This window comes from Mastigoproctus giganteus, chromosome 4, assembly GCF_048544385.1.
Source record: "Mastigoproctus giganteus isolate SK-2022 chromosome 4, ASM4854438v1, whole genome shotgun sequence".
Lineage (NCBI taxonomy): Eukaryota > Metazoa > Arthropoda > Arachnida > Uropygi > Thelyphonidae > Mastigoproctus > Mastigoproctus giganteus.
In genome coordinates, this window is record NC_143578.1 from 195,205,739 (window position 1) to 195,229,414 (window position 23,676).

General features: G+C 37.6%; 1 protein-coding gene across 3 annotated transcripts in view; it reads right to left on the reverse strand.

Moving 5' to 3' along the window:
• The window catches only part of Letm1 (Leucine zipper and EF-hand containing transmembrane protein 1), a 163,941-nt gene that overhangs the window by 27,598 nt on the left and 112,667 nt on the right, over positions 1 to 23,676 (reverse strand). For all 3 annotated transcript variants that reach the window (XM_090371114.1, XM_090371115.1, XM_090371116.1), the window contains one exon: positions 14,108 to 14,277. In XM_090371114.1, the coding sequence (XP_090227240.1) occupies positions 14,108 to 14,277 (170 nt within the window). The remainder of the gene's footprint in view (positions 1 to 14,107; positions 14,278 to 23,676) is intronic.

Consider the following 23,676-nt stretch of genomic DNA (forward strand, 5'->3'; position numbering starts at 1 on the left):
AAAGGTTGGCAGGGTGATTAACAACAATCATCAGGCTATTGATGACTGTTGATACAAGATCTAGGAAAACTGAGTCAATGGGCTGAGAAATGGCAATTGAAGTTTAACACCAACAAATGTAAGGAACTGCACATGGGTAACAGTAACCTCAGAGTAACTTATCAACTGTGTGGTACTACTACTCAAGGTAGTGGAAAATGAAAAATACCTGGGAGTAATTGTGCAGTCAGACATGAAATTCTCTGAGCATTGCAGACATGCTGCCAGGACAACTCACGAGGTTTTGGCAATGATATACAGAAACTTTGCTAGCAGGGATAAGGAGATGATTATCCTTTGTATAAGACCATGGTTAGGCCACATCTTCAGTACTGTATACAGGTCTGAAGGCCTCACTTTAGGAAGGATGTAGATCTGCTGTAATGGGTGCAGAAAAGGACAACCAGAATGGTGAAGGAAACAAAAGGGTGCTCTTAGAGGAGCACAAAGAATTTGCAGCATCTGGAGACTAGGCACCTGAAAGATGATCTGATTGAGGTGCTTAAAAATCTTGAATGGACTGAGTAAGCTGAATGTTAATGGTATGCTTTCATTTGCTGTGACTACACACATATGAGGGGGCATAAATTCAAGTTGCGGAAAGGTTGTTTGCAGGAGAGAGATGTACAGAAGTTTACCTTCAGCCAGCGGGTAGCTGATTGTTGGAACAGGTTTCCAACTGTTGTGGAAGTGAATGGGTTGAATAAATTCAAGGGAGAACTAGACAAATTCTTGGAGGAAACAGATGGGTGAACTGTGTGCGTGTATGTTTTTGCTTTCTTGCATCATTTGTCATTACTACTACTACTAATTGTAAAAGCCTCAGCATCTCAACCAGCTGGGTCCATATGACTAGAAAACAGTAGGCAGCTGGAGTTATGAACATTAAAATCACCAAGGAAAATTACCTCACTGTTAGGAAAGTTGGACTGGAGAAAGTCAAGTTTCAAAGAGAGGAAGTCAAAGAGTTCAAAGTGATTAATCGAGTTGGGAGATGAATTTGAGAGAATGTGGTAAAGCCAGAGAAGATCGAAAAGAGGAGATTCCAAATTACTAAGTCTCTAACAGGGAACATGGGAATGGACATATGCACAAGTGAAGCAAAAAGAATCATACAGCAAATAATTCAGACAACTGAGATGAGCAGTGATAGAATCAATGTGGATAACTGCGATTCTATCAGAAAAAGTATATGTGGTTTGGCAGACTGTAAGCGAAAATGGATATCACTGAGATTGGAACTGAGACCACATATATCTGTAAAATGAACAAAAAAGGAAGGGTTTTTGGAGGTTTAGATCTTTGATCTTCTTGCAGATAAGTTTGTTCTTTAGTTTGACAATTCGTGATATACTAAAAAGGTGGGAGGACATGCTGTATGAAGTAATGAAATTTTTGGATGTGGCATACACATTGCAAAAATATACCCAGCTCCTTACTATAACATGGCCTCGACAATGCCCCCCACTTACACACTACTCAGACTCCCTCCAGTCAATATCTAGAAGAGTAGAAGCAGCGAGATTATACACTAGCTGATCCAGAAACCTAGAGAGTTACTAATAGGTTCAATCTGGTGGATTACCTAGCGGCCAGTGTGCAAACACAACCACTTTAGAGCTGTACCCTCAAAATATAAGGAAGATTAGATCTAGCCATGATTGTCATAACTTCAGAAGACATCAATCATACTGCATGGTGGGGTGCAATGTGGCCTAAGTAGTCCTTGCACCAGAAACTCCCATAATAATAACAACAACAGCTGCATGAGGGAAGAGATGGGGGGGGCTTCCAGAGCATTGCTCTGTGTGATGGTGCTGGCACCACATTCTGACCCATACTTGCATTGGTTCACAAGCAGGGGTTGAGAGTGGCCTGGGTGGTCACCTCCAGTATACTAGGTGCCGTATTTCAGGACTGGCACGTGGGAGTTATACAATGGGTAACTAATAGTCCCATCATTGTGAAAGTACAAGTTGAGGATTTGGATTTCGCGGGCCAACCAGACTTGGCAGAAATTAAGTCCACTTGACTTGAGTGTCAACCAAATATCAGCTCTATCAATGTTTTTAGACTCCCAGGTAGCAAGCCTAGCTTGGCATACCTGAGAGAATGCCTGTAACAACCTCAAAGTCCTAATTAAGTATTTATTAAAAAATATAAAATAATTATAATACATCGCTAAGTGACAATCAGTTTGTGATTACTTTAGTAACAAAAAACCAGTAAATAATATTTGGTTCATCTCTGCCATTTTATTTTAAATAAAAATCACAACTGTTACATATCCATTTTAATCATTAGCATTAATTGTTAATGAGACAGTTGTGGCTGATGGCTTGCAATAAGCTGTATGGTATCTGGTCTAAATTAATTACTTAATTTGATCCTTAGGTTCCCATGTATTGATATGTTCAGCTTGTTTCTTATTTTTCACAGTAAATTATCAATATGGAAGAATCCAACTTCTACTAAATAAGAACTGTGGAGAGTTAAACTGCCATAGCTTGTAATTTAAGACATTTATTTTGTGTATTTTCATTATTCAAAAAGGAGGCATACCCTTCAGTTTGGAATACAGATATCACCTACAAATCTTCTATCATTTGAATTGTTGTTGTTGTTAAATTTGTTGGTGCATCTGCAACTTAGGCTATAATGCACTGATTACTGTCTAATATCTTCTTAGTTTGTCTTACGCGTGATATGACTCATATATTGTGATATTTATTTATCAATTTTAAAAAGAGAAAAATGTCATCCATATCCTCACGATCTCCTAGAACACATTGTAATGATAACTGGCTGGAGTTATGAAAATGAGAGAAGAAAGCAGTTTTCCGTTCTTTCAGATATAGCGGGCATTCCAGGATGATATGTTTTACTGTTAATGAGCTCAAGCAGTTACTACATTGTGGAGGATCATCATTTGTTAGTAGGTAGCTATGAGTGAGGAATGTATGACCAATGCGTAATCTGGCTAGGATGGTTTCTTCCTTTCTGTTTCATCTCAGACTGGATTGCCATTGCTTGGGTTCTCTCTTGATTTCAAGAAGTTTATTATTTGCTTGATCTTGCCACATGTGTGTCCACTGTTGTTTATACATCTGTTTGATAATGGATTTATAGTCAATATTAGGAGTCCTGAAATTAGAGGGTATCACATTTGTAGCACATTTAGCAGCTAAATCTGCTTGCTCGTTTCCTGGTATTCCAGCGTGTCCAGGGATCCAACAAAATATTACTAGCTGTCCATGTCCGTGAAGTTCTAGTAGCTGTGCCCAAATTTTTTTCTACCAGCAGATGACTAGGGAAGAATTTACAGTGTAGAGCATTAACAGCACTTAACGAGTCCATATATATGATGGATTTGATATATGAGTCTTCTTTGATATTCTCTAGGGCTAGAACAATACCGTATAATTCTGAGGTATAAGTACTGCATTCAGACAGAAGCTGTCTGGAGATGGTGACATTTGGTAATACTACAGCAGTACCAACTTTACTAGCAATTTTGGATCCATCTGTATATATTTGAATGGAAGTGCTAAACTCAGAGGAGTGGGTCATACGAATTTGCCTAATGTTGGAATCTGGAAGGTTATTCTTTCCCTATTGCTGAAAGTGTCTATCAATATGTATCGAGGGCATTTGCCATGGCTGGGTTTCCATGCTAGTATCCTGAAGTATGTTAGTAAAATTCAGGTCCCAGCTTGTGATAAGAGCTTGAAGCCTAATGCCAGATGGTTTATTGAGCTGTGGTTTACTTTCATAAAGTTTACTCCATCATAGGCTTCGGTATATAGGCTTAAGATTGGTGAAGTACAAAAAGCCCCCAGTGCAAACTCGTAGGGCACTATGATGTACGGGATCGAGCCATTTCAGTGCACTTGGTCTGGCCGAGTCATATGCAGGAGAATATCAAAGAAGACTTGTATACCAAATCCATCGTATATATGGACTCGTTAAGTGCTGTTAATGCTCTACAGTGTAAATTCTTCCCTAGTCATCCGCTGGTACAAAAAAACCTGGATCTAATCAGCGAGCGATATAGCTGTAGCAACACGTAGCGATCTGCGCCCCATGACATAGAAGAAATTATTCTGAGAAGATTTAGTTTTCTAAGACAACTAGTACGAATATGTTTTATATGTTCCAGGAAGTTTAATTTTTTATCAAATATTACACCAAGGAATCTAATACTAGGCTGGAAAGTAATACGATGAGAATCTAACTGTAGGTCTGGATCGGGATGTAAAGAACGTTTGCGACAGAAGTGTACGGCAGTTGTTTTTGGTTTAGAAAGTCGATATCCGTTGTTTTTGGCCCAAGAGACTATTTTGTTAATGGTACCTTGTAGTTGTCTTTCAATTAGTCGCATATTTTGAGAGTGACCTGAGATGGCAAGATCGTCAGCGTATAGGTATGCAGCAAGTGTATTAGGTAGACTTAGTTATGGCATCAATCCTAATGGCAAAGAGTGTGGCACTCAACACTGAACCTTAGCGAACTCTCTCTTCTTGTACATATGCTCGAGACAACGATGAATGGAATCGGATCTGAAACGATCTATTGCCTAGAAAGTTCTTAATGAATATCGGCAGATGACCTCGAAGTCCACATTTATGTAAGTCCTGAAGAATCCCATATCGCCAAGTTGTATCGAAGGCTTTCTCTATGTCAACGCATATCATGACTAGGTGCTCATTTCTGAGGAAAGCGTTCCAGATATTTGTTTCTGCTTTGATAATGAGATCAAGTGTAGATCTTCTTCTCCGGAAGCCATGCTGGTTTGGATTTAGAATGTTTTCTGTTTCTAGAAACCATGTCAGTCTTGCGTTAACTATTTTTTCCAATGTTTTTCCCAGACAACTGGTTATAGAAATAGGGCGGTAATTTCTGGGATCTGTGTGGTCTTTTCCTGGTTTCGGAAAAGCTAGCACATAAGAATGGCACCAACTAGCAGGGTAATACTCCTCTAGAAAAATTCTGTTACACAGTTGTAATAGGGCAGTTAATGAATCCTCACTTAAATGACAGATCATGGTGTAAAAAATTCCATCGGGGCCTGGAGCACTGTTCTTTAATCGGGAAAGTGCACTGCGCAATTCAATCATGGTCAGAGGTAGGTTATATGAATATGGGACTGCTGTATTAAATTTTAGTTTGTATTTTTCTGTCTGGGATTTTACCAATTGAAATGCTGGTTCATATGTGGCAACAGCTGAAAGTGTTTCAAATGAAGTACCTAAGGCATTGGCAATCTCTACAGGTTCAGAAATTTCCTTCCCTCTTACAAGTAGAATAGGAGAAGTTGTTTGCGAGTATTTGCCATTAATTCGTTTGATTTTTTTCCAGATTAAAGAAGTATCTGTGGATCTGTTTATGGTGGAAGTGTAATGTGCCCATGCTTCTTTTTTATCTCTCGTCTTATATGAAGAGCTTTAGCTCTGGCTCTCTTAAACTGTAGGAGGTTGGCTGTGGTTGGATATTTTCGAAACAGATTCCAGTACTTATTCCTTTCTTTTTTAGCATTGTTGCATGCTTCATTCCACCACATTTTTGGATGAAGATTTTGGAATAGCAGCCTCAGATGCTTTCATTATTTTTCGTGTAGTATACCTGACTGCAGAATCAATTGTGAGGGTTGTAATGACAGAAGTATCTATTCAAGCTATTTCCTGGTATTTAGTCCAGTTAGCCTTTTCAAATTTCCAGGTTGTCCTAATATCTCTCTGGGGAGGAGAACGTGAGGTGAAAGTACAGATGATAGGAAAGTGATCACTACCACAAGGGTTATCAGTAACAGTCCAGTCTATGATAAGAAATATTGCTGGGGAGCATATTGAAAGATCAATAGCTGAACTTGAACCAGATGAAGAGTGTACGTGTGTGTTATCACCAATGTTTAGAATAGTTAGATTATGTTTATCTAAAATTTTTTCTATTATCTATCCTCTAGAGTCAAGATGTTGGGAACCCCATAAGGGGGTGATGGCCATAATACAAAAGGGAACAGGTATTTGCTTTACTATATCATCTAAATCATCAAGGCTGTAGGTATGGTTTGGCGATATATACAGTGAAACTAATGTTACTGTTATACCAATGGTGACACAAACTGCAATTGCCTCTAAAGATGTTTGCATGGGGATAGGTCTACAGGGAACTACAGAGTTCACTATGACTGCTACTCCTCCATGAGCTGAATTAGAGAAACTTCTATCTTTTCTATATATAGTATAATGCTTAATTGTCATAGATACTGTATTTGTGAGATTGGTTTCTTGAATGCATACTGCAACAGGCTTATATTTACTTAATAGATCGTAAAAGTCATCTATGTTAGCACGGAGCCCACGGCAATTCCACTGAATAACTGTACTCATTGTCTGGTTTTAACTGGTGTCTGTTAACATCCGTGAAGTAGTCTGCTTACGCCTGTCTATTTTTCCCTTTTTCCTTCTTTGAGAAAACTGGTCTGCCTGTGTCGATGTCATCTTCTAGATGAATTTCAAGGATTGTATCATCTTCGCCTGCTTTTTCATTGATGTCCATGGTATCAGATCTGAGTTTGCATTTATCACTTCTTTCAGAGCTCTTGATTTGTTTTTTCTGTTGCTGTTTGGGATTCTTATCTGGAGGTACTGTTACTGGTGTATTTACTTCTTGAGCTACATATCTGGAGGGAGAGTGTTCCTTTGATGATGAAAGTACTGATTTAGCCCAACCAGATATAGAGATATTTGGAGGGACTGAGCAGTCAGTTTGAGTTGATACTGAGCGTAGTCGTTGAGTAATTGACGCATAGGTAGATGATTTAACAGGAATTGTAAATTGTTTTTTTGCCTCTTGATATGACACCTTATGCTCTTTTTTATATTTCTGAATATTCTTCTCTCGTTTCCGTTGATCGCAGTCCTTAGAGAAGGCAGAATGATTTCCATGGCAATTAGGACAGTTTTGAATTTCCTTGTTACAATCGGTATGTGTGTGTGTTCTTTAGAACCACAAGCAGCACAAATGACTACACCTCTGCATACAGTTTGCGAATGACCAAATTTTTGGCACTTGAAGCACCGTACCGTATTGGGAATGTATGGTCGAACATGACATCTGGGGGTATCCAGCCTTTATAGTTGTGGGGAGAATTGGTGTTTTAAACGTCAGTATGACTGTCCGAGTAGGGACAAGCTCTCCATCTCTTTTGATCAAAATTCTTTTGGCGTGGATTACATTTTGGTTGTTTAATTCATGGACAAGTTCATCTTCCGATACATTTAGGAGATCCCATTCTGATATTACCCCTTTAGAGGAGTTCAAGGTGGCATGTGGGGTAACCTTTGTGGAAATTCCACCAAAGGTAGAAATTTTCATGAGTCTCTCTGCATGTCTATATTCATTCATCTCCACTAATAAATCTCCAGATCTTAATCGTCGAACCATTTTTGGAGGGTCAGCCACATTTGAGGCATTTCTGAATAAAAAATGGAGATAACTTACTCAGTGGTTGGTCTGTGGAGGAATGCAATATTAAAAAGAGCGGAGCAGAATAATCTGTCCCTTCTTTTTTTTGTCTCTTGGCATGAGATAGGTTTAAATCATGATCTGGGTCATGCCTATCTAGATCTGGATTAGTAGATCCGCAGCTGGACTGTTGTGTTTTCCATCACTGCTCTTTTTAGCTTTGGGAGAGTGGATTTCTTCTCCTAGACTTCCAGTCCTGCCACGTTATCATTTGAATCAATTCTTCTTGTAAAATAAATTCAAATGTTGGTAGAACCATTCGGGTACCATCATATCACGAATATTCTGAAATCGGGCATTAAATTCTGCCTTCAGTTTCTTCAAGTGGAACATGTACGACAGCAAATCACTGTCTGCAATTGTATCTTTTAGCATTAGCTGAGGTGTGCGATGCAAGAAAGCAAGCTTATGCAGCATCAGCCAAAAAAATAAAAAATATAAAAACCCATTCACCCATCCATTCGCTCTAAAAGTTTGTCCAGTTCTTCCTTGATTTTATTTAAGCTATCAACTTCCACAACAACAGATGGAATTTTATTCCAGCAATCAACTACCCACTGGCTAAAGGCAAATTTCTGCAAATCTATTCTACAAGTCTTTCCTCAGTTTGAATTTTTGACAAGTTCTTAATCTGAGCAAGATGAAGAATCCCATCAGCTCAACCCATTCAAGGCCTTATACACCTCGATCAGATCACCTCACAGTTGCCAGTCTCCAGGTGCTACAATTTGCAGAACTTAAGCCTTTCATGGTAGGAGCACCCCTTTGTTCCCCTCACCAATCTTGTTGCCCTTCTCTGTACATGCTCAAGCAAATCTACATCCTTTCTAAAATGAGGCCTCCAGACCTGTACACAGTACTCAACGCATGGCCTGACCACTGCCTTGTACAACTATATAATCACCTCCCTGTCCCTGCTAGCAAAATTCCTATATCATTGACAAGACTCCATGACCTGCTTTGGAAGTCAGTCTGGACTGTTCAGTGAACTTCATATTTGATTACGCAATTACTGCCAGGCCTTTTTCAATCTCCACTTCCCTGAGTGTAGTACTATACAGTTGGTACGTTTCTCTTGGGTTACTGCTACCCATTATGCAGTACTTTGCATTTGTCAATGTTAAACTTCAGTTTCCACTTCTCACCCCATTTGCACAACTTATCTAGATCCATTTGCAGTAGCATACTGCCTTTACTGTTATTAACAACCCTGCCAACCTTTGTATCATCTGCAAACTTGGACATTAAGCCTGATATACCTTCATCAATATCATTGATGAATACACAAAATAACAATGGGCCAGCACCAAACCCTGGCGAACTCCACTAATCACATTAGTCCATGAAGAGCAGTGTCCACTGATTTCCTCTTTCTGTCGTTTCCCACTCAAAACCCTTTATCCATTGTAGCAACCTGCTCTTAATGCCATACCACTCCAATTTGTACAGCGGTCTTCCATGTGCAACAGTAACAAAAGTTTTCCTGAAATCCAAGTATATGATATCAAAATTATTTTTTGCATCCAGTTTCTTTGTGACCACATCATAGTATCCAATCAAATTGGTCAGACAAGACCTCCCTTTAACAAACCTATGCTGTGTCTTAACTACTACTGCAGTCTTGTCTAGATGATCCTAGAATGATTCTTTAACCAGTGACTCCATTATTTTTCCCAGAACACAAGTTAAACTTACAGGTCTATAGTTACTTGTGTCATCTTTTGAACCTCCCCTTACATTTGCACACCTCCAGTCCATGGGGTCTTCCTTTGCTACCTCCTTTAATATAACTGGATAGATCCCATCCACCCCAGGTGCCTTCCTTATGTTTAACATCAAGAATTTCTCCTCCACTTTGCTCTTAGTTATTACAAAATCACTTAGCTCAGCTCCCTGTTAGAGTTTGATAAACTTCTGGTATTTCCCTCCTTGAATAACTCCTCATGTGTGAATGTAGATGCAACATACTCATTCAGTTTATCAGCTACCTGCGCAGGATCATCAATATTCGAGCCATCTATGTTAAGTGGACCAATCTGATTCATCCCTTTCCTTCTAGAGTTTACATATGTAAAGAACTCTTTGCTGTTTTTCTTTGCATCCTTTGCCAAAGATTTTTCATGATCTGCCTTCACCTTCCTAACCTCCTTCGTGACTTTATTACAGACTAGCTTATATTTTTCCATAATTGACAGGTGTGACAAGTTAGCAAAGTAGCAAAAATCTCTTCAATTTAAAGTGGATTTAAATAGGTCCATTTTTGGATCAAAAATCAAGAATAATTGTCTGACTTTAATTATATTCACATCTCTGCATTTGCCTTGTAGGCTTGTTTGGATATCATTAAACTTCGAATATACATCAGCCAAGTAAAACACACACATTTTTGATTCAATTAATTTTGTTGCTAATGGTTTCTTTATTTCAAGAAGAAATTCTATTACAGAATCAAAAAGTTTAATCAAACTTTGTAAACACTACCCAAACAATATCTCTATGTGTAAAAGTAGGCTGGATTTAGATTTTGTCATTTTGATTATATACTTGACCAAAAGATGATCATTCAAGGATTTGGTCCTTTAGTCATTTATTGATTTAATAAACAATTGCAGAATATCATGGAATTTTTTCAGTTATGCACAAAAAACATCTCTCCTCTTATATAAGAGTTTAATTGTTCAGCAAAAAGAAATTCTTCTATTATTATCTTTTTTCTTGGGTTGTAATAATGTACATAAGCCATAATGATGCTTAAAGTTCCAACAGTTTACTCATTCAATTGTGTGGCAAATTTAGTTATCTGCAATTCAAAAACTAGTTTTTTTGCATATCTTCGCTTCGGCCATTTCATCATGACATCAATAATGCCATTGATGAAATCTGCTGAAGTTCTTAAGTCACTGCAAATCGCACCTTCGTTGAATTCCATTTCGTTTTCTAAAGATTCTAGTTCATGGTGTGGAGGTATCGGAATTGAAATACTGTTATTATGAAAGATTAGTCTCATCACTGAATTCAGGTTCAGATAAACAATTTTGTGCTTAATTCTGCACTGAGAAACAAGTTACATTCACATTACAAAAGTAATTCTGGTACCTCCACAGTATGATCTGTGGAGGTACCAGAATTACTTTGGCTTTCCCCATATCATGGGCATGGCATTCACACTTTTGCCTTCACGAGTTGGTATGATGTTGCACTATTTTCAAACATATTTGTTGTCACTTTTTCCATTTATTCAACCAGTCACATAATCTATTCCAACAACTTATTTGCCCACATATAATTTTGCACCTAGAGAACCAAAGTATAACTGGCAAATTTTCTGAATATCCAATGTAATTGTACACCATTATGATTTAGTTAGGAAAGAGCCACACATACAGCAGAATTTTCTGGGGATGATTTTCACACTTTTGATGCATGATGATGAATATGTTTCAGTAATTCACCAGATCTTACCTGAAACAAATTTCAATCAAATAATTAATTTATTAAATATTATCTGGATATAGATATATTTGCACAGGTATGTCATGCTTGTTTGGTTTTTAGGAGCATTAGCAACTAAGGCCATATTGCTCCGGGGATATGTGATGGTCATTCCCTGACCATTCAGCATCCTCCATATTTGGTGGTCACGGGCTCGAACCCCAGTCTAATCAAGAAGCATGTGCTATGCACTGCTGCTCCTACCCACCTGGCTGTGGAGGCGCCGCATAGGTATGTGATTAGCATAATAGCTTATCATGTTCATGTAATAAGTCTCATTACAAAAATTAGAAGTGATAGAGGAAAACCAGGCAGATTTGGAATTGGTGTCCAAAGATCTATCTAGTCCACAAAAAATTTTTCTTTCTGATAAATAATATTTATTGCCCTATGTTATTGGGAAGTGATTACTGTTTAGCAGATCCTGGCAAACTGTCTAGGTTTGAATACAGCACAGAAGAGCAGAGGCCAATTGCTGAAGATGACCCACTTATATTGAAAGAGGTCCATCATCTTACCCCGTAAAAAATAAGATGATGGGCACCTAATAATGCTTCAATTAGTCACCCTCATTCACTTCTTTCTGAAAAATCCCAAAAATGGTGGTGGTATCCATTAAAGCCTCCTAATAAACAAATTGAAGATGGCAGTTGTCTCAGAAAATTATTAAAGTCCTTTTTGGACAAAAGTATTCAGCAAATAAAAAAAAAAAAAAACTAAAACTATTTTTTAAACTAAACTCAAATTTAAACTAAAACTAAAGTTATTCTAACAACATATACTGCAAGGTCTGTACAAAAATTATTTTAGCTGGAATACCAAAATTCACTAATATGGCAATGATGCCTTGAGCAGCTTGTGCATCATTTCTGTTCTGTCTATATAAGGTATATTTTTTATCATAGGGAAGTAAGGCAGGTTTCCTTTAGACGGATTCCAGCTGGGTTGTATTTATTTATTAAATAACAAATATCACCAGTATTGGAAGCTTTGGAAACCTCTGCAGTACCAGTGAGTGAAGTGTGGAATAAAGACTGAATCTAACTTCTTTTCTAGTATTCTGTTTATGCCTCTCATTTTTAGCTTGTTATTTTGAAAAAAGAAAAAAAAAAAAATATGGGTGTCAATCCGAATTCATATCAATTTCTGTATGGCTTCGTGCATTAGTTCTGCTGGCCTAATCCATGAGGGATTCTATGGGATCAATTACTGTTGCATTTGTTTTTCTTGGTTTAGATTCTGCACTTGATGAAGACCCACTTTCTGCATCTAAAATATCTATGAAAAAAGAACAGACTGATAATGCAATGTTGCAAGTTTGCTCAGCATATGCTTGATTCGTGGGTTGTTTCAGGTTACCAAGAGATGTCCAGCCCAAGGCTGGTATGATATTCTTATGGTATGATACAATTTTTAGCTTCTTGGTAGGTTATTTTGTTCTCTACACTTCTAATTTTTTTTTTTTTTTTTTTTCCCAAGCAATTATCAGATTTTGAGTATGCTAGAATTTAAATTTAAATTGCAGTTTAGGCATTTCCTTATTTCTGATGGACATTCTTCTTGATAATGCACAGTGGATTCACATCTCAGCACACTAGGACTCCACATTATGCTCTTAGAGTGTGACCATGTTTTTTGCATTTGTAGCACCTTAGTGGATTCGACATTCAACAGTTTAAACGGCCAGCTTTTACAGAGTTTGGCCAAGCTGGGTTGTTATAAGTGAGAATAATGTTTTAAGTGGGTGCTAGAATGCCACCTTTTTTGATCGGAACACATTTGACTTCAGTAGCTTGCTGATCACTTAATTCTTGTAAAAATTCTTCTTCTGAGACATTAGTGAGGTTCCATTCAGTAATGACACCTTTAGGCATAACTTGCACATTCACTCCAACAAAGGATGGCAGTTAGAAGAATATGCAGCATCATGTTTTTAATCATGAGTTTCGATAAGGTAATGTTTCTCAACCTTTTCGTTGCTGTGACACACTTTTAAGGGCGTTAAAATTTTGTAGCACACTACACTTTACTACATTCATATATTCACAAACGGGTAGGCATTTCTGTTGGGTATATTTAATAATGCACTTATTATTTGTTTAAACTGCATTTAACTTTTTTTTTTTTTTTTTTTTTTTTGAACATGCATGAAATTTAAAAGAAAATGTAAAAAATAACATAATTATATAAAAACAAACAAAAATACAATTACTTTTTATTATAAAACTTGGATTTATAAATTTTTTGGCTAACTTTAGAACAGGGTGCCACTTCAGTGTAAAAAAAAGGCTAGGTTAGTTATGTCACCAATTTGGGAGATTCAGCCAATTAATGATTAGCACTACAGTGGGAAAAAAGGTTAGGCTATGTTATGGCACTAATTCAGGACAGATTCAAGCATTCTGGAGTGGTACCCTGTTCTAAATTTCACCATTTTTTTTTTTTTTTTTTATTTGCATTTTCTGGAGCACAACTAATATGCCATGGCACACAGGTTGAGAAACACTGTGATAAGGTTAACTCCTGATTTAAGTCTTGTTATCATTTTTGGTGACAGACTAGTTGGTGAACGAAGAAATCTCAATAAAGTAGAATAGATCTGATTGACTGTTTCTACTTTTTTGTCTCTTTGAACTGATGGGTGAGTGATCAATAATGTTATTTTGATGCATTTCTATGAATGCTGGACTTAAGTTTCCTGAACTCAGAAAGTTTTTTTGTCATTTGAAGAGAAATACTTATCAGCAGACGGAATTCTGACCCCACAGGTATTTCAGGTTACCTAACTGCGATTTACAGATACTTTTGTAATGAAAAACTCCTTATACAACTGAAATAAATAGAAATACATAGAAATCACACTGGGGCAAAATCCAGAACAGAAAAAGCACAACACCTTCCACAACCCACTCTACTGCAGGAAAGTATTTCTCAAATACATGTAAACAAGAATAAAAGCTATAATTATTACTTCAAAGTTTTACCAATAACAAAAACCAATGAGAAAATTATAAAAGACTAGAAATTTTGCTTTTATGGAATGCTGTACCTGTTTATATTCTTCCATCTCTTCTTTTAGGTCTTCTATTTCTTCTTTTTCAATTAACAGCTTTTTCTTCTCATCTGCAATGTTTTGCAAAGCGTCCTCTAAGTCATCAAAGTCTTCTTTAGAAAGTTCCTCTTGTATTCCAGATACTGGTTTCAATTCCGATGTTTTCACTATAAAATAAAAAGTGTGCAATAATATTTATTACAAATTAAAGACTGTCATTAACAATACAATGGTTGCATTGTTAATGACAGAGTTCTCTCTTTTTTTTCAAAACTATCTGAACAAATTCATGATATATTTCATATAACTTCAACCATGCCTACCATCACCACCCAACCTACACTTTTGTCTCCCAAAGCCCAAAATGTACCATGCCTTACACTTCCTTGGAATGAAGTCTACCTTGTCAAATTTATTCCACCACATAAACAGTTTTCAACTGATGGCACTACCATCCCCATCTGAACATTTTAAGAATTCGGTGGAATGCTGCTAGATATATACTGGTACACAAAATATTTATAACAGAAATTAATATAAAACTCAGTATATCCTCTCACAGATGCACATGCATACATTTTCACTTAAATGTTGGGCATGCACAATTTCTGACAATTTTGAGTCCCTTTTCCTCCAACAAAGCTCCAACATTCTTGCCTTGAAAGTATCCTTATACTTAAGGGTTAGGGGGGGGGGGATGGGCTACGAAGTTGATAGCCTAAATAAATTTAAGGCTCAGCTGGACAGGTATTTTGAACGAACGGAGGGGTGAAGTGGAAGGGTTTTTTTTTTTTTTGGCTGATGCTGCATAAGCTTGCTTTCTTGCATCATATGCCTCTACTAATGCTAATGGGGTTGAGAACCACGGCTGTACATCAACAGATCTCATTAAAGTTTAATTTAAATTATAATTTAAGAAAATTAATGTAGTGGCAATGGCACCCCAATTGTAGTAGAGCCACACCAAGGTGCTTGAGAGGCCCACCAATTTCATTTTTATTTATGATTTTATTTATTATTCTTTTTAACCTCAGTAACTGACCAACAGTGGTCTGAATATTAATAGTTAAAGATGCAATAAAACAGTTACAATGAAGCTGTAATCTCCTCTGGTCTCATCCATACAGAGTACAAATAGAAATTTAATTTATTTATCTTATTATATACAATATATACTTGTTAATTACATTACAGATTATTTAAAATACAATGTATAGCAAATCCTCGATTTAACAGACTAATCGGGGAGAAGGGGTGTCAGCTAATGCCGAAAGTCCATTAAATCGAATGTAACCTGGGGAGGGGGCATTTTTTATTGTTCTTAATGTAAAAAAAAAATCTTTAATACAATATACAGTACTGTACAATATAAAATTAGGTTACAATTTCGCCTTTCATTTATGGGTATCAGAAAGAGTTTGTTTTTTTACGCCGTAAATTCAACAAACAGGTGCTACTAAGACGTCTTGTTCTAATTTCTCAATTAGCTCTAATTTCTGTGCCACATTTAAGTTCACAAGCTTTCTTTTAACTCCTCTATCACTTGATGCCATTATTTTAAAAGGTTACAACCACAAAATCTTTACTTAAGGTACTCTTTAATGATGAGAGTAGATTTAGTCTCAGCAGTGATTCTGGAATTCAGCTAATCTGGCGAGAGGTTGGCACACGGTATCGTCCAGCAAACATCACTGAAAGGGATCGATATGGCAGTCAAGGTGTTCTCGTCTGGGGGGGCATTATCTTGAATGGACGTAAACAACTCCAGATACTGGAAGGCAGTACTGTAACCGGTGCCTACTGTACTGAGGTAATCATTCCCCATGTGCATCTGTTCCAAGGTGCCACTGGCCCAGAGTTCATGTTTATGGGTGATAATACCACACCCCATCGCACTGCAGCTGTGATATGCTTTTGGAAAGTGAGGGCATTGTTAGTATGGATTGGCCTGCCAGTTCCCTCCGATCTAAATCTTTTCGAACACATAGGATGCCTGGGGAGATACCTACCAGCACGTCCACACCCACCAGAAAATGCTCACCAGCTGAAGATGCCGCTGACAGAGGAATGGACGATGTTACCACAAGAACTTATCAACGACATTGTTCTAAGTATGGGCAGGCAGTGCAAAGTCTACATCAACATTAGGAGTAGCCATATCTCCTACTGAGGATCACCTCTTCCATTTGTTCCATCTTTGGCAGTGATGCATCTGTATCATGGCAGCCAGTGCTATGTTGCCATTTTTGAATAAAGTCCCTCTGTACCATTTTTTTCTGTTGTTTGTCGGTGTTGTTTCCTTCATCATTTCTGTACCTCACGAGGTTCCTTTGGTATGCTTTTCCTATATCCAGGACACTCCTATGAGAAGCTACAGGCGAAAACCTGATTGGTCCTTAAATTTTGCACACCAGTGTATGTACATTCCTGTATTATTATTTGTCTGGTCTGTTAAATCCGAAGTCTGTGATATCGGGGTCCGTTAAATCAAGGGTTTACTGTATTTCAAATTCATTACCTGACATAGAGTTTTAAATGCATTTTGGTATGAATTATTAAAAATATGTCTGCAATGAAATTTGAAGTCTGAATTGGAACCCAAAACTTGTGAATAGCTTGACTAATTTGAAAAGACTGCTGAAACTAATTACCAAAAGCAAATATCATTATAACAAAAGTGAAAGAAGCTATAATGAAAATTAGCTAGTGTATACTGCATGCATTATTATTATACAGAATATGGCCCCTTTCAATTTTACATTTCTATCCTTCCCCAAGAATTAGCATTAGTAGAGGCATATGATGCAAGAAAGCAAGCTTATGCAGCATCAGCAAAAAAAACAAAAAAAAACTTCCACTTCACCCCTCGGTTCATTCGAAATACCTGTCCAGCTGAGCCTTAAATTTATGTAGGCTATCAACTTCCACAACAAGGGATGGAAATCTGTTCCACCAACCAACTACCCGCTAGCTAAAGGCAAATTTCCACACATCTACTCTACATCTGCCTTTTCTCAATTTGAATTTATGCCTGTCAGGTGATTATTCTGAGCAAGAGGAAGAATCCCCATCGGCACTGAGCATGCTCAAACCATTCAAGGCTTTAGACACCTCTATCAGATCACCTCGCCGGTGCCTAGACTCCAGACACTGTAATTTGCAAAACTTAAGCCTTTCTTCGTAAGAGCAACCCTTTGTTTCATTCACTAATCTTGTTGCCCTTCTCTGTACTCGTTCCAACAGTTTTACATCTTTCTTAAAATGAGGCCTCCAGATCTGTATACAGTACAGGCAATGGTCAGGTGCGGCCTGACCATTGCCTTATACAAGGGAATAATCACCTCCTTATCCCTGCTAGAAAAATTCCTGTATATCATTCATAAGACACCATGAGCTACCCTTGCAGCCCATTTGCACTGCTCAGAGAACTTCATATCTGCCACACAATTACCCCCAGGGTCCTTTTCATTCTCTACCACTGTCAGTGTAGTACCATAGAGTTGATACGTTGCTCTGGGGGTTGCTGTTTCCCATATATAGTACTTTATATTTGTCAATGTTACACTTTATTTGCCATCTCTCAGCCCATCTGCTCAACCTTTCCAGATCCTGTTGCAGCAGCATAGCGTCAGTAGTGTCCTTAACAACTCTGCCAACCTTTGTATTGTCTGCAAACTTGGACATTAGGCTTGATATACCATCATCAATATTATTTATAAATACAGAAAACAACAATGGACCCAACACTGAACCCTGAGGGACTCCACTAATAACATTAGTACACGATGAGCAATGTCCATTGATTACCACTCTCTGTCTTCTCCCCCTCAACCACCCCTTTATCCATAGCAGCAATTTGCCTTCAATGCCACACTGCTCCAATTTGTGCAGCAGTCTTCCATGTGCAACAGTATCAAAAGCCTTTCTAAGATCCAAGTATATAACATCAAAGTTATTCCCTGCTTCCAGTTCTTTTGTGACTGCATCACAGTATCCAATCAAATTGGTCAGGCAAGACTTCCCCTTAACAAAACCATGCTGTGTCCAAGCTATAACTGAAGTCTTGTCTAGATGATCCTGCAGTTCTTCTTTAACCAGTGCCTCCATTAATTTTCGTGGAACAGAAGGTAAACTCACAGGTCTATAATTATTTGTGTCAGCCATTGATCCTCCTTTGTGAACTGGGGTCACATTTGCACATCTCTAGTCTATGGGTACCTCCCCTGAGTCCAAGGAAGCTCTCATAATTATGGCTAAGGGTTTGCTTACTTCCTTTGCTGCCTCCTTTAATATAACTGGACAGGTCCCATCCACCCCAGGTGCCTTTCCTGTGTTTATATTTAACAATTTCTCCTACATTTTACTCTCAGTTATTACAAGATTATCTAGCTTACTGCCAGAGTTGAATACACCTCTGGCATTCCCTTCGCTGAATAACTCCTCATGTGTGAATGTCGATGCAAAATATTCATTTAGTTTGTTAGCTACCTGAACAGGATCATCAACAGTTGAACCATCGATATCAAGTGGACCAACCTGATTCATCCCCTTCTTTCTAGAGTTTACATAAGTAAAGAACTCATTGCTGTTTTTCTTTGCATCCCTTGCCAAAGATTTCTCGTAATCTGCCTTCGCCTGCCTAACCTCCTTTGTAACTTGGTTACAGATCAACGTGTTAATTTATATGTATCCCATGCATTTTTCTTCTCTGCCATATGTCTCATTAGTTCATCTGACATCCATTTAGGTCTAACCCTTGAACAATATTTCTTAGTTGATATGTAAAGCCTAGTAGCTTCCAAGATAAGTTCTTTGAATGTTTCCCATTTTGAATTTACTGTTGGTAACATCATCAGTTGGTCCCACTGTATAGAATTTAAATACTGTCTCAGACCATCGTTGTCGCCTTTATGAAAGCAATAACCCTTCCCTTTACCCCTTTTGGTAGTTACCTCTTTGAGTAAATCCCACTTCAGTACACTGTGATCGCTGCCACCTAGTGGTTCCTCTATCTGCAGATTCTTAATGCATGAAGAATCACTACTGATAATCAAATCAAGAATATTACTCCCTCTAGTTGCCTCCCGAACATGCTGATGTAGAAAACAATCATCCAATAAATCCACAAAAAACCTTGCTAGTGTGTGAGTGACCAACCCACAAATTCCAGTCAATATGTGGGAAATTAAAATCCCCCATTATAAGACTCTGAATTACTGGCCCACTCTATTTTCCTGTACAGTTTCTTATTATACTCATCAGAATCATTAGGCCTATAGCACACTCCTACTCTCAATTTTGATCTCCCAATGCTTATGTCACACCAAACTGACTCGACACTTCACTATCCAGCGATGTCGATTGGCTTCACTTCCTTGGATTTTATGTGTTTCTTAACTAATAGCATAACCCCCCCCCTCCTCCCTTCCTATCCTTTCTGTAGACGTTGTACTCCCCAAATTCCAGTTCTGCATTCCTAATATCTGTGTGACACCACGTCTCTGATATCCCAACACTATCCGCCTTTGATGCTTTGAGCAATACCTCAAATTCATCAAATTTATTTACCAAACTCCTAGAATTGGTGTACACGCAAGTATACATGCACCTGTTTTTTTTCTTAGCTACCCTAACACAACCCATGTGTTTCCTTGTACCACAATGACTCCCAGCAGTCTCTGAAATATCCTGCATCTTGTTTTCCAGGCTTCTGCTCATTCCAATAGAAGCAGTGCAAGAATCACTTTCTCCTCTGCCAGTGGCTACTGTTAATCTATTAGTCCTTGTATCCCCCCAAGCTAGCAGTTTTCCGACCCACCTAACACAGACTCGATAACATCAGTAAATATTCTTGCACCCTTTCTATTTAAGTGTATCCCATCCCTGTAGAAACAGTCCCTTCTGTTAACAAGTAAATTGTGCATGGAATCACACAGAATTCATGTAACTGTAACTCACATTGTGGGTTCATGTGTAAGTGTAATCTATTTTGTCTACACAGCTGACAAAAAAAAAAAAAAAACCCACTGATCATTAACAAAAAAAAAAAAAAACAACGTGTTTTCCCATTGTTACATGCATGCTCTCATTTTTTTTTTTTTAATGAAAACCCCAAAAATAAAAGGTATGAGAAGCTCCAGTACTTAGTATGGTGTGTGGGGTTGAAAGTCAGGAAGACAGACGATACTTGAATTTCTGCAGATTGTAATTTTCAAGAAATACGTGTGAAGGGAGGTTGTTCTAAAAAACAGAACTTGAAGGGATGAATGAGGAAAAAGAAAAGTTAGGTCTGGGAGTGAAGTCAGACAGTAAATGGATGCCGACTGGTTGCAGCATGTGTTTGGACTGGTTTGGAAGAAAGAGGGAGAAATTCAGAGATTCCAATTCAGATGAACAGTGCCCATGGAAGTATCTATAAAAACGGCATGAAGCAGAGACAGAATTTCTAAAATTTTGTAAGAGATCAATCATTAATTAACCTGGCTGCCTGCCCTCTTTTGAATGAAATCTGGAACCTGAAAGATATTTTGGGAGCAATATTCCATGGTAGGTCTGATTTTGAGATTTTTATAGTGTATAGTTATTTTTAGCAGAACAGTAACACTGAAAGCAAAAAAAAAAAAAAAAAAAAAAAACTGTTTTGATGCAGAAGAAGCAATACTTGTGATGTGCTTATGCCAAGAGAGGTTAGAAGCCAGAGTAATCCCTAACAGAAATATGCAACCTTGTCTAGAGATATAAGTATCATTGAAGATAAGCATAGGAGCAGTAGACTCCTTTTTGTGAGATATAAGAGAAGACTGAGTTTTAGAAAGATTGAAATTAACCAGTTATTTTGCCCCATTGGAGAATTACCTGGAGATCACCATTTAAGGAATTTGTGGTAATACACCAAGATGAAGCTGTTGAAGACTAAAAAAAATCTCTTAAATATAAACTTGGTTTATACAAAGTAATAGAGACATGTGATGGAAGAAAAGTGTATGAGCTTATGTGGCATCAGCCCAAAAAAATAAAAAAATAAAAATCACACAACCATTCCCTCTATTTTTTTTGACCAGTTCCTCCATAAATTTATTTAACCTATCAACTTCCACGACAGATGGAAGTTTGTTCCAGCAATTAACCACCCGCTGGCTAAAGGCAAATTTCCGCACATCTATTCTACATTTGTCTTTTCTTAATTTGAATTTATGCCCCCTTAGGTTCGTAATCTGAACAATGGAAGGATCTCATCAGAATTCAGCATGCTCAACCCATTCAAGGCCTTATATACCTCAATCAGATCACCTCGCAGGTGCCTAGTCTCCAGCCACTGTAATTTGGAGAACTTAAGCCTCTCTCGGTAAGAGGATCCCTTCATTCCCCTCACCAATCTTGTTGCCCTTCACTGTATAAAGAACTTGTTTATATATATAGCACATACCATTCCCCCCTCCTGCAAATGAATAGGCTTTTAATGTAAATATATTTGTTTATTACAAAATTCAGTTAATATGTATTACAAAATTCGTTTTCACCCTGTGAGAAATAAATATTGTTATTTTGTGTGTTTAATACAAACTTTGGCACAGCTGTCCAATTATTGCTTCTGGCCACCCGTTTCCCTGCTTCCCGAAGGATGGCACTGACTTGTTAGAAATTACTTTTGTGTAAATAAAACCAGTTTATTGTAGCTACAACTTAAGCGCACTCTGAAAAACATTATGTGAGATGGTAAATTAGCAAAAAAGTAAAAACAGTTTTTCTAAGTTGTTTATTCCCTTGCATGGGAAAAGGTCAGTTGCAATTGTTATGCAAGTTCAGAGTCCTTTTGTACAGTTTAATCTATTTTTTGTGCCATTGTATCTGAGCTGATGTCTTTTTTGGAAAATTGTCTTTAAATTAATTTAAAGTTTGTTTATATTAAATCTCATTTAGCAGCGTTATAGCAAAAAATGTAAAAGGATGGAATTAAGCCTGGAAATTATACAAGAGGCTGATAGGATAGAATCAAGCAAAACGAACAAAAGGAAAGGCTCTATATGCTCTCTTGAGAGTATACAGAGCCTGTCTAATAAGGTAGTTAATCCACAACGTAGAAGGAGGGAACAATTTGCAGCCAAACGTCTTGGATGCTATCCATAATCTTGTTATTGCGTGGGACAGTACTGCCTGAAGTGTAATAATCAACTGCTTCAGAAAGAGTGGCTTTGGAGAAAATATCATTGAAAAACATGGTCCAGCAGACGAACGTGACAGCAACACAGAAATGGGAGATTTGAAGGAGCATATGGATTTTATTGGTGAATATGAAGAGTTTGTGAAGGTGGATGATGAGGTTACTACCAAAGCAATGCAACCCCAGAAGAGCTGCTGAGCACCAAGCAAAACGATGATGTTTTTATTATTTGTTACCAGCAACAGCAAAAGTGAAGAAGCATGCACACCCTACCATCTAAAAAAGATGCCGAAAATGCAATGAGCATAATAGGGAATGTGTTGGCCTGTAGTAATGGTGATAAAGAAAAAAACTATTGCATTTGATAGAGTCCGTGCTGTAGTTAAAAATGCATACAGGGACAAAAACTGTGCAAAGAACATTGAATTCTTTCTTTAAATTAGATTAATTTATCAAAAAGTGAATGGTTCGTATGTCTCATTTTATATTAAGATTGTAATTCTTTTTACTTGATAACTAAAGTATTGTAAATATCATAATATATATACTATACAATATTTTCATTTTCGTTAATTGCTTTTCTCTTAGTTTTTCTTACAAATAAAATAAAAAAGTGTTATTCCTATTACTGTATTGTTAGACAAGGTTTTGTTTTTATTATTTTATTTTATTAATCTAAATTAATTTATTTTGTTATTTATTTTTGATATTATTATTATTCTTAGATGTACAGGGTCCAGTCACATTATTATGACCACCTATCTAGTGTACAGAATATGCACCTTCGCAGCATGCATCTCAGCTAGCCATGGTGGGAGGGACTCAATAAGTCTGTGGAAGGTTACTAGGTATCTGTGACCGTGCAGACAGCAGTGTTCCCCAGAGTTCCTGTAGGTTCCTTAGTGGAGGATCCATCCATCTGATGTGTTGATCGAGGTGGTCCCGTAGATTTTCAATTGGGTTAAGATCCGAGGAATTCAGTGGCCAAGGAAGTAGCTTCACCCGGAAAGTTAATTCATATACCCATGTGTATTGTGTCTGTAAATTGTGTGTGTTCTCTGGTCGATTTGCCTGTTTTGTTGGACGAAAAACCCCAGGTTCTTGGGAAAAAATCTTGCTATCTAAGCCTGAGATTGACTAACTCAGCCATGGAGTGATAAAAACCTATAAAAGTTGCTCACATCATCAACAGGATTCGAACCTGGGCCTTTTCCAACCAGTGTGGGGAGGACCGTGACAATGTGATGTGATACGACAACCTGTGTGGGTAGCACAGATACTACTGTGCTACCCACACAGACTAAATGTGAAATAAAGAAAATAGAACAGGGTTTAAGTAAGCAGGAGTGTATTAATGGCAGAATATAACAATGGATCGTCAACATGTTTATGTCTTATATGTGCA